Genomic DNA, 12395 nt, shown 5'->3' with positions numbered 1-12395 from the left:
CTCTCTGCTTTGCACAGCTTCATTTGAGATCCTAAACAGTTCTGTCTGGCATTTAGTTTGCATGCCAGTGCTTACCCTGACTTTATAAGACTGCCTTGGTGTAAGTAGTGTGTCTCAGTGGCGCTTAGTGTAAAGAACAACCGTTAGAAGGACAAACAAATAACCAGTTCTAGGTTTGCCAACTGTTAGAGGGGCAAACAAATAACCAGTTCAAGGTTTGCCTCCACGTCTGGGGCTTGCAAATATCATCTCGGGGGTTTTTGGATTGTCTGGAAAATTCATCCTTAAACCCTTGATTGCTCAACATCTTATCTCAGCCTAATTTGAGTCCAACTCCAGGCACATCTTGCTTTTTTCGCAACATTTTAGATAAGACAGACAAAAGGTTCTTCATAGTTAAGGAGCAAATACTTGATAAAGAAGGACGACTGTTGACTCAGATTGCAGAATTCTTTAAGCAAGAGGCAAAATCCAATAAGAAAGGCCATAGGCCAGGCAAGCAAGAAAAAGGTCAGCAGTTCTGCTTACAGGAGACACAGAAAATGTCAAGCACTGTCTGGAAGTCAGGTTTAAGAAGGTAGACAAGCAGAAAGAAAAATCACAACATAAAGGTAGGGTCAGGGATGCGAGCAAAAGGTCAGAATTCACAAACACAAAGTCATGAAACCAACCATACTTTTTTCTGAACTCCCATATTTCATTACAGAGTCATGGTTAATGAGACAAGGCAGAAGGCAGCCCTCATGTGAAAATCAGTCCATCATGAGCCCTTGCTCATGCAAGGCTAATTTTGAGTCATCAGTTGATGTAAGATATGTGGGAGGAAGCTGGACAACCTGAAAAAAAGGTCATGGAAATACTAGAAATACAGAGAATGTGTAAAACCTATACCAGCAATGCCTGAAACAAACAGAGGAGCTGCTAATCACTGTGCTACAAAACCATACACACAAAAAAAAAAACAGGAAACCAGAAGTGAAAAAATGAATGGACTTAAATTCTTGCTCTAAGGCAGAGTTTGCTTTAATAGGCCAATAAGAAATACAAACAGACAAGTAGGCCAAGCTGGCCAAAGAGGTTAAAGGAGTCCCAGGTATGATGACAGATGGGGAAACAGCAACATTTTGTTAAAAAATATCCCTGTAGAATTAAATGTAAATGAAAATTTCACTTAAAGTCTAAATCATGAAAAACAGTTGAATTAAATTCATTCCTCCACAGCTCATCTATGTCCTCACCAAGACAACAGTTACTACCAACTAGCGTGAACATACAACTGCCATTTTTTAAAGGGAAATCAGAGTGCAGAAAGAATAGCACCCCCTTTCTGCCTTTGCCTCTTTTTATAATAATCGTTAATTTTTAATTGGCCCCTTGGGGTCCTGAAGTGGGTCCTGCGATAGATATGGTGTCCTGCCACCCTGAATTGGATTAGCAGGTTTTTTAGATTTTGCAAGGATGACCCATTCCTCAGCTGATGTTTTTGAAGCTGTCTCAGTCATTAGTTGTCTATACTTGCTGACCACTGCCTATTGATTTTTTTTTTTTTATCACTATGTACTTTAATAGTCTCCATGGGGGCTGATAATAAGAACAAGTGACCTTTCATGATTTTCCACTGATGCTCATCAAACACATTTTTTTATAGATCTGCCACTTGGCAGCAGATGACAAACCAAGAGATCACACACCTTGGCCACATGAGCAGTAGTCTGGCGTGTCATTTAATAATAGCACAGTCTTCAGTCGTGGAGGGTTAGGAAGTGTAATTAAGCTAAGATGGTGTCTTAGTTTCTCATACATGCTCCAGTCTGTGGATTCTGTACTGAAAACTTTCAAAGTTAACAATTCTGTCTGTACCTTATATTCACCGAAACACTGAAAGCCTTGCAGGTTTAAAAGAGCTCTTCTTTTATTTTTAAGCCCCTTTATTGATACAAGCTCTCTATCCTAGTCTTCTTACACAGCATTCACTGTCAAATGAGGTCCAGCGTTCTGAACTGAGATGATGCGTCATACATGCCAAGAGCCAGGAGAGGGTGCCATTTACTTAAAACTACATACTCCAAGATTTACATTTTGAGAAGTAAGGCCAAAGATTAAACCATTGTGCTTAGGATGTGGCATAAGCTTGGGGCTGGAGGCTCATATCCTCAGCCAGGTCTTATCAAATGTTAGTCCTCAATGTTCAATGTAACGCAGACTGCCCATAAGTGACTGGTACTGAACCTCTGTCAGATGTAGTACTAGGGTGTTATTGCTGGGTGTGATGAGAAATAGTATATCTCGAACACTGCAACTCTGACTGGGTGCAATAGAAGGGGTTTGTCTTGCACCGAGTGCATCTGGAACAGATTAACAGCTTCTCATGGCCCTCTGTGAACTGAGTGGGTTTGGAACATGTATGCAATGGATGGATACCCCCCTTGGGTTATTGTGTACACTGCTCAGCTTGAATTTATTGGGGTACTAAGTGTCCTTTTAGTATTTGTTGCACATTCCACTATCCGTTTTGTGCTTCACAGTCTGAAAACAATAAAATTAGTATTGGGCTCCAGCAGCAAATGAAGAGTAGCCAAAATATGGACCCACAGGAGACAGTCTGAGTATGGTGCCCTCCAAAAGAGACATAACATTCTCCGACCTATCTAATCCATTTCAGGGTTTTGCCGTGGTTAGCCTCATGGATCCAGTGCCCTGAGCTCATCTCCCATTCATTTTCCTATCCCTCTTATCCAGGACAGGGTCACAGGGCAGCTGAAGCCTCTGTGTGGAGATTGCCCATCCAGGATTTGACATGGTTGGCAAAAGGCAAAAAAACAGCTGACAGAAATGACAGTTACTGGCCAGTTTGAGAGAATTCTCCTCTCACATCCCCAAAGACATGCATGTTAGAAGATCTCGCAGAGGTCCACTGTATTTATGTGAGTGGAATCAAAGATGACTCAGTGCTGCCCACCTTGTAACCCTGAATATGCAAATCATCCATCCATCCATTATCCAACCTGCTATATCTTAACTACAATGTCATTGGGGTCTGCTGGAGCCAATCCCAGCCAACACAGGGTGCAAGGCAGAAAACAAACCCCGGGCAGGGTGCCAGCCCACCACAGATATGCAAATCATTTCCAGGAAAAATGTCTTACAGTAAATAGTGATGAGTCACAGTGATAGAGATCTTGTAGTTGATGACAATCTTCTGTTCTTACACTGCAGAATCTTTCTTTGGCTCTTGATAAAGCCATACTGTGATCATCTGATGCCTTGAGTCTTAAGATAGGCCTTAGAGATGTCTGTTAGACACGGTTTCAGTCCTAACTGTCTAGCAGGCAGCAATCTCTGTCTATTTCCAGCCACAAATCCTCATTTTTTACAGTTATATAAGGTGTTTTACAGGACACATTACATGGCCCACCATTGTGTCATATTTAGCTTGTATCTTGGGATGAGATTATTAGACAGCACAGATTGAAGTTACCTTTTTATGCTGATGACACACATCTTTATGCTCACAATAAGCCAACCTCGGCCTTTTCACCAGGCTCACTAATTGATCATAGCAGTCACATTACTTCTTGGTTATGTCACAGCTACAGTACTTGTATTTAAAACTTAATGGAGGTAAGACCAGGCTTCTAGGATTCATACATTTTTAAATCTCTTGGTGACTTTAGTATTGATGTCAATGTGTGGATCATCCTTAATTTTTCAGAGGTTAGGAAGCTGGGTGTCATTCGCAGGTCATGGTAAGAATGCTACTGAATTTGCTTTCTTTCAGCTGCTGAACATTTCCTGCCTCAGACTTTCTGTCACTGACGGTGCTACTGAAACACTGATTAAGGCTTTTGTCCCCTTTTGGATTGATTATTGTAATCCTCTACTTTTGGGGGTTTGAAACAAATGGCTAAACAGCATGTTTAAAACTCACAAAACCTTAGAAACATGTAACTGTGTAACTCATGTCCTAGCACTGGCTGCTAAATATCCAATTTCTCATAAGGTTATTTGTTTACATGTAAGGCTAGGGATCTGCACTGGCAATCAGAAGGTTGCCGGTTCGAATCCCATAAATGCCAATAGGGACTCTGCTCTGTTGGGCCCTTGAGCAAGGCCCTTAACCTGCAATTGCTGAGCGCTTTGAGAGAATTATTATTATTATTAAGTTCTGTAGACATTGGCCCCATCTACTGTATTGTTCTAACATGTTACATTATTACACACATTGTTGTAACTGAGGGTGGCACACTGAGCAACACTGCGGCCTCATGGATCCAGCGTCCTGGGTGTGGAGTTTGCACCTTGTCGCCATGTTTGCATGGGTTTTCCTCTGGGTACTCTTGTTTTCTTCCTCATGTCCCCAAAGATGAGCGTTGGGTTAACTAATAATAATGAATTGTTTTGAATAGGATAGGCTCTAGCTGCCATGGAGCAGAACTGGGTGAAGTGGATTTGATTAGGGAGAATTCCTCTTTGTTCTCACAATGAACATCAGTCATTCGGTAGCTGAGCTCTTTACTCCGTTTTTCTTTACATCTGACAGTGTTTTTCTGTTATAGCTTTTGTGGACGGGTGAATAAATGCAAGATGAGTCCAAAAAGTGTTGAGGTGCCAGTTGGGGTTGCCCCTTTTTTAATTCTTTAGCTGAAACATAACACAAATTTTTGCTTCCGGGCACAAAACATAAATAAAGGCAATGCAGTCTTCTTGTTCCAAGACTCATATCTGTTGGAGAGTGGTCAGTCTTCTACCAGATTCCGGTCCAAATGAGATCCCAACGCCATGACGCTTCAGATTTTTATAGCCCCTTCAGCTGAAGGGGGCAGGATCAATTTCCCTCAAGGTGAGTCTTCCTGTTGCTGCTGGAGAAAGACAAGATGAGACTGTTAGCAACAGCGCCCCCCTTTTGCCCCAACAGGTCATTACATACCTGTGACAAGCCGGGAAGGTGGTTATCTGACACGCATATGTGACATTTTGTTAACTGACCTATTTGTGCTGATAATATCCTTTTTAAATAGGGGTGAACAGAACTATTTTATAGTGGGTATGCAAGGTGATTATTGGCCCCGTAGCCAGGGCTTTTTTCGTGACGGTACAGGCCTGTACCTTGGCAGCGACAACTGGTTGTGGAATCAACAAGTACATGTACAGTGGAACCTCAGTTCACCACCATAATTCATTCCAAAACTCTGGTCGTAAACCGAGTTGGTCGTGAACAGAAGCAATTTCCCCCATAGGATTGTATGTAAATACAATTAATTCATTCCAGACCATACGAACTGTATGTAAATATTTTAATTTAAAGATTAAGCACAAATATAGTTAATTACACCATAGAATGCACAGTGTAATAGCAAACTAATGTAAAAACTTTGAATAACACTGACACAAAACACAGGCTCCTTCTCAGCAGGCTCTCCCTTCTCAGCTGCACGAGCAGGCGCTCTCTCTCTCTCTCTCTCTCTCAGAACAGAGAGGAACATTTGAACACTCTTCACTTGCTTAGAAGCCTTTGTTAACTGCAAAAGCACACAAAATACTGTAGAGCACAAAGAGATCACAGGTAAAGCACGCACGTCTGACTGAGAACAATGAACAGGGAGCGGCTCAACACATGCTTAAATATAGTAATCGATGCTTATGAACCAGCAGGCACACGCGTGCAGGCAGGCAGGCACGTCTGACCGAGAACAATGCAACACATGCGGAAATCATCAGCGCGCACAAACCGAAAGGGAAACTGGCTTGTTCGTATACCGAGTGTGTGGTCGTGAACCGAGGCAAAAGTTTGGCGAACTTTTTGGTTGTGAACCGAGTTGTACGTGTACTGAGACGTTCGTGAACCGAGGTTCCACTGTATTCCAATTTGAGCAAGTGAGTGTAAATGTGGGTTTTGGCAAATGAATCTAATTGTTACTCCATTGAGGGCCTCGCTACTGACAAGCAGTGTCTCTGCACTTCGCTTCATACAAGTGGTTGGCCCTCCACTCACACGTTTCGAGATACGAGATACTTTAATTCATGGCTGTTACGAGGACAACAATCAGCCATTGATACTCAAAACGAATAGTTAGGAAGACTGCATTTGATGAAAATATCCAAAAAGTACAGAATTTCCTTCAAAATTCAATTAAATTAAGCATTGACTGCTTAGCGGGACTACTGTAGAATGTAGAGTTCATTATTAACGTGCGGTTGATAGTCCTTGATTACAGAAATTCTGTTTTTGTAATTGTAAACTATTAAGCAAGCACAATATTATGAAGTACAGTACACATGACAATTTGTTGATTTCAAATTTTAAACATTATGTTTCACCAAATGAATAAAACATGTAGCGGTAAAACTCTATATACCTTCACAGTACCTCAGACTTGATCCAAATGCAATGTATGCTGTTTGTTTACAAAAAAGCACTGCCCATAGAGATGTATCTCGGTTAGCTCTGCACTTCATTACAATGTGGTACCGGGCCTGCTGTCCTCACTGAAGACGGAAAGATGTGCTTTAGTTCATTCTGTCCTGGTTGGTAAATAATGCACAAGGCTTTTAATGGGCTCCACTATAGGCCCACATGCAATGTGTTCTCTGCATCTCCACCATTTGTACTGCTGCTTTTGAGTGGATTGTTTTATCTTAAAGGATCAATTTATTTGTTTTATTCTTGTATGTCTCTATTTTTAATTTCAGTACAATGGCCCTCAATGCTATGAAAGGTTTTTATAAATACAATTAATTATTACTTTTTATTCATAATTTGTCGATGATTGTGGCCATCTGCTTCAGGATGCCCTGTGATCGATGAGTGGTCCTCAGTTCTCTGCTGTGTTCACAGAATGGCTGGATACTTAAGTACTTCAAACATGCTTCAGTCCTCTGACATAAAGAACTCAGTCTGACCCAGGGACCGGGGTCTGTATGTGAGAAAACATTTCACATGGGGAGGCAGTAATGAAAACTGACTGAAGTGAGATGTAGGAGAGTATATCTCAGTATGAAGCAGATGGCCTACTTGTGAGTTGGCAGCACTGGCACCTCACAGTGGCTTGGCCTTAAGATTTAATCCAGGCCTTTCTGTTTCCTGCACCCTCTCATCTCTGAGTTTTCTCCCACTGCTGGCTCTTTAAATGGGATTAAGCAAATTAGTAAAAAGTACAGACTTTGCATAAGAGAATAAACAGCCTTGCCTTGATCCATCTGTTGTTCCTTCACAGAGAAAACAGAGAATGTTACCACGGTGCCCACTGAAGGTGAAGTTTCAAAGCCAGAAGGTCATGAGGATGAAGGTATGTGGTGTGTTACTGTTGAAAATTCTATTTAGGGGGTTCTGGTCCAAGAAGCCTGAAAATGGCAACTGACCTTGAAAACACATCAGTATAGTAGACATCATGGCTGAACAAAGCCATATGAAGGCCATTTTTGCATGACCACTGTGACAAATTGATGCCATGCTTTTAGTTCCCACTTGGGCAGCCACAGGCAAAATGTGAAACAGGTCATTTTGGAGAAACCTTTAAAAGGAAATCTGTTCAGATTTGAGTAATAGAAAGATGGTATATGAATAACGTGTATTATTATTATTATTAGTACTATTAGTAGTAGTAGTCAGACAGTTCTGGATCCAATTGATTATCTGGATGATCAGCACAATTTATTTTATATGATGCCTTTCTATAGTGCCATACAAGTGGACCAGAGGCTGATGGACCTTGTTGTGGGAGCTGACATCCTTGTTGTTTACAGTCCAAGACTTTTGCAACCAGGCCAAAATGTTGCCATTTAAAATTGACTCCTTGAACCTGAATTAATTGCGAACTGCGTGCACTAAGCTGTTATTTAGGGAACATGAAGAACTTGTTGTTAAAGTGTAGCTGAATTTTAATTATGGTTGATATGCCAGACTCTAAAACAGTAAGGCCTCTTGGTTTAAATTTGGAAGTGGGAACAAGAGGACAGCTGTCCAGCAGAGATGACAGCTGCTCCCATTAACAGAAGAGAAGCGAAGAAATGATTCTGAGTCACAACCTTCACAGTGTGTGGGGAAAATCAAGTCTGATGAGCTGTTCAACTGAGGAAAATTTCAAAGGAAGTTTACGGAGTACCTGATATCACAAAGAGGGGGAAGGTTGGTTGGGAACACACCTTAGGCCCATCTTTTGAGTCTGCAGCACATCTCAATGTAGAGCTTTTAAAACTCTCCCTCTTGTTTTTTCAGTTCACGGTCACAGGGAGATGCCACCTATCCCTGTAGGTTTTGGGGCACTAATAGTCGACCAATTATGAATGCACAAGTTCATGTTGACAGGTGGAGTAAACCAGTGGCTGACAATTCATTTCAGCTTCAAACTGATTTATTCAGATTTGGTCTGTAGAAACTGCACCTCAGCTAGTATTAAATGTTGATATATAAATGAAAGGAGTGGTGCGGTGTCTTACAAGTTGCCGTCCTCTGGGTTCAGATCCTGCTGCATTTGTTTCTCGCACATCTCAAAGATGTTAGATTTAAATTACAACACTAAATTGTCCTAAAAGAATAAATATTCGTTTTAATTGACTGGCGTCTCATCCAGGGTTGGCTGCTATAGCACTGACCTAGATGAGAGAGGCAGAAAATGAATTGATGGATAGAATGAAGGTGTGGAGATGCACTTCAGTTTTACGTTAGTGTCCATTGATCATCTGTGTCCAGCCTCCAGTTGGTTCTGAATGGGACTGCAGGGTGTTAACTGGCACCAGAAATAGGCATTGCATCTTGGCTTCCCTGCACAGACTTGCAGTAGAGCATTGGGTGAATTTTATGATTTTATTATTCATGTTTAAGGCACTGCATGGGTCTGCTCATTCATGTGTTGCTCATCGTCTTGCTCCATATTCACCATCCAGGGCTCTCAGGTCCTCCGATCAGGTATTATTTTGTATTCTGTGAACACGTAGGAAGCTCATGAGTCACTGTGCTTTACCAGCTTTGGGACCCTCTGCCTTATGAAATAAGAGCAGCAGCTTTAATTACAGTTTTAAATCACAATTAAAAACATATTTTTATTCACTGGCATTTGGCTCATAGTAAAAGATGAATTCTTAAAATTAGTTAAGATTTTTATGTATAAATATTGTGTAAAGCTATTTAGTTATTCATTTGTATTTATATTTATTAGCTTATAGCTTCTATGAACTGTGTTTTACTGAGTATTGGATTATTACTGTAAAGCACTTCGGTCAACTTGTAGATTTGTTAAATGTGCTATTTAAGTAAAGCTGACTTGACTTTGACTCAGCATCTAATGAAATGTTCAGTATCCCAAAGGACAATATGGGGAGCACAGATGACAATATATTTTGTGTGAATTCTCTCATTACTTTGTATTTCATATAGTTCCGGCTGACAGGCAGCAAGCAAACGTGAGGCAGGATCTGATCGGCCTGTTTCTGGAGAAGCCGCAAAGTAGCGAGGTCACAGTGGGTAAGAATATTTCCATCTTGAATGTTACACTATCAAATGCCCCATCCTGAAAACACAGAGTTCACAATGAGTAATAATATCCCTATCCCAAAAGTCATCATGGCTAGTTGACATGACATGGAGCAGAGAGGTCATAAAAGGTAAGAATGTAACTGTGTATTTGCGCAAGCAGCTACAGTGGGTAATATTATCTCAGTGCCAGAAGTCATCATCAGAGCTGACATGACCCACAGCTGAGGTGTCAGGGTAAGATGAATACATCAATCCCAAAGTGCAGTGCTGTGAGCTTGCAAAGCAGACATTCGGCCCCATTATCATCTCTCTAAGCAGTTGCAGGCCAAGAGGTCACATACACAAAAAGTAAAGGGGAATTGAGTGTTATGGTGCACATGTATGCCTTCAAAACAAGGGTCAGGATCCAATCCTTTTATCCAAACCAGAGATAGTAGCATGAGAGCTTGCTTTGTTTGTTTCCAGAAGCCTCATAGTTTTACTTTTGAAATGGTTAAGAAGATCTGGACTGCCTTTGCTACTCTGTCCTCTATATAGGTGAGAACATCACCTTTTCTGCCAAGGTGGCCACGGAGACCTTGCTGAAGAAGCCAACTGTTAAATGGTTCAAAGGCAAATGGATGGATCTGTCTAGTAAAGCCGGCAAGCACCTGCAGCTCAAGGAGACATTTGACAGAAACACAAAGGTAAGATGACAGTAGGGCACTGCATGAGAAAAATATGCACAGGCTTTCCATATCTGCACAGCTCCAACCTCCTCTCAACAGAGGCACCCCACAGGGTTGTGTGCTGAGTCTCCATTCTGTACTCATTGTTCACCTATGACTATGACCAGACACAGTTCCAACTTCATCACTAAATTTGCTGATAAAACCAAAATAGTGGGCCTGATCGCCAATAATGTTGACAGGGCTTACAGAGATGTGCCTTTTGACACAGAAGAGCTAGTTATAGAACAGGGTTGATTCCCTTTTCCCATCTAGTGTACAATAGAGGAGATGCTCTTAAGAGGGTCAGCAGCTTTACATATCTTGGAGATCTTAAGTGCCCAGAATGGATGTTCGCTATCTTAAAAATGATTCACCGGCAACTTCTAAATAATGCCAGGATTGCTCAACAAAATCTATAGGTGTACAGTGGAATCTACTCACTGGCTACATAACATCTTGGTACAGCTCCTGCTCAGCACAGGGCCACAGCTGCCCTCTGTTCAGGTCTGTGGGGACTGTATACCAATTGGTTCAAAGAGACCACTAGTAACTAAAGACATGTATTCAACAGTGAAACACTACATGATCTGGAGTTATCATTTTAAACTGCCAGCTAAATGATTGTGTAAGAGTAAGTCAGACATGAGTTTTAATAAAGAACAATGCAGACTAGAATATAAAAAGCTTGTGTGGCTCAAACCGTGATACCATTGACTTGAAGTAGAACTTAGACATGCTACTGCCGTACACTGACGGTAAGATTGCACTTACCAGCTGAAACATCATTGTGGTTTTCACTGATTTTCTTTCACAAATAAATTAACTTTTTTGATGAGGATGGATTTTCTGTGGCCTCAGAGCAATGGGATTGATCCTTTAATGAAAATATTTTTCCTGAGGTCATCTGCAAGAGGGCAAGAATTTTTGTCTGGCAGTCACTGAGTCAATCATAAATCAAAATCAAGGTTACAGTTCCAGTAGTATCAGCAGGCTGACGCGCTACATGTGCCTGATGGGCAGCGGAGACCCGAGCTGTCATTAGAATATTAGAACAATCTAGATGAGAACAGGCCATTCAGCCCAACAAAGCTTGATAGTCCTATACACTTAGTTCTTCTAAAATAACATCATGTCTAGTTTTGAGTGTCCCTAAAGTCCTATTGTCTACCTCACTACTTTGGCCGCTTTTCCACTGCATAGTACGGCACGACACGGTTCAGTACAGCTCACTTTTGCGGGGCTTTCCACTGGGAACAGTACCTGGTACCTGGTCCTTTTTTTAGTACCACCTCAGCCGAGGTTCCAAGCGTGCCGAACCGTTACCAAAATGTGACGTGTAAACTCTGCTGGTCACTGATTGGCCGGAGAAAATCCTCATTACTGCGTCACTGAACTTGCGACACGAGACACAACAGACCCGCGAAGGTTCGAACTGGTTTTAACCAAAAATGGCTGTTCCGTGGTCTGTTGAGGAAGTACAGAGGTTCCTCTCGTTGGTAGCCGAGGAGCGGATCCAGCGAGAGCTGGATGGGGCGACGCGGATGAAAAAATTTTCCAGGAGGTCGCTCAGCTCTTGGCCGCACACGGCTACCATAGGACTTACAAACACTGTAGGGACAAGTTAAAAAAAATGAAGAGCGAGCAGTAGAGGCGGCGCAACTATAACGACACGTGAATAATCCCGCCCACTCTAAAGCGGTACTAAGCTGCAGTCGAAACGCAAACCGAGCTGAACTGAGCCGAACCAAGGTGAGCTGTACTGAACCGTGTCGTGCCGTACTATGCAGTGGAAAAGCGGCTTTAGTAGCTTAATTCATGTGTCTATGGTTCTCTGTGCAAAGAAAACCCCCTGCTTCTTGTGTCTGAGCCAATTCTGCCCCATCTACAAACATCACCCTGAACTCCCACATCTTTTAATTTGATGCTCAACCTCTCATGTGGCACCTTATCAAATGCTTTCTGAAAGTCCAGATAAATAATATCATAAGCATATGCTTTGATCATATCATCTTCCTCATAGAATTCCAGCATGTTGGTAAAACATGACCTCCATCTTCTGAACCCATACTTCCCATGTGTTGCTCAATTTTATCCTTAATAATTCCTTCCATAAATTTTTCTGTGATGCACGTTAAGCTAACAGGCCTATAGTTGCTTGGATCTACCTGGTCATCCTTTTTATATAATAGGAAAATGTTTGGCATATTCCAGTC

The 12395-nt window shown here is 41.7% G+C and overlaps 1 protein-coding gene across 5 annotated transcripts in view; it reads left to right on the top strand.

Annotated features, from left to right (window-relative positions):
* mybpc3 (myosin binding protein C3) overlaps positions 1–12395 on the top strand; it is an 89353-nt gene that overhangs the window by 14424 nt on the left and 62534 nt on the right. For all 5 annotated transcript variants that reach the window (XM_039754169.1, XM_039754161.1, XM_039754158.1 and 2 more), the window contains exons 3-5: positions 7215–7286; positions 9374–9460; positions 10010–10158. In XM_039754169.1, coding sequence (XP_039610103.1) covers positions 7215–7286; positions 9374–9460; positions 10010–10158 — 308 coding nt within the window. The remainder of the gene's footprint in view (positions 1–7214; positions 7287–9373; positions 9461–10009; positions 10159–12395) is intronic.

The sequence above is a fragment of the Polypterus senegalus genome, chromosome 1 (genome assembly GCF_016835505.1).
Source record: "Polypterus senegalus isolate Bchr_013 chromosome 1, ASM1683550v1, whole genome shotgun sequence".
NCBI classification, from domain to species: Eukaryota; Metazoa; Chordata; class Cladistia; order Polypteriformes; family Polypteridae; genus Polypterus; species Polypterus senegalus.
This window is presented reverse-complemented; position numbering and strand designations above follow the sequence as displayed.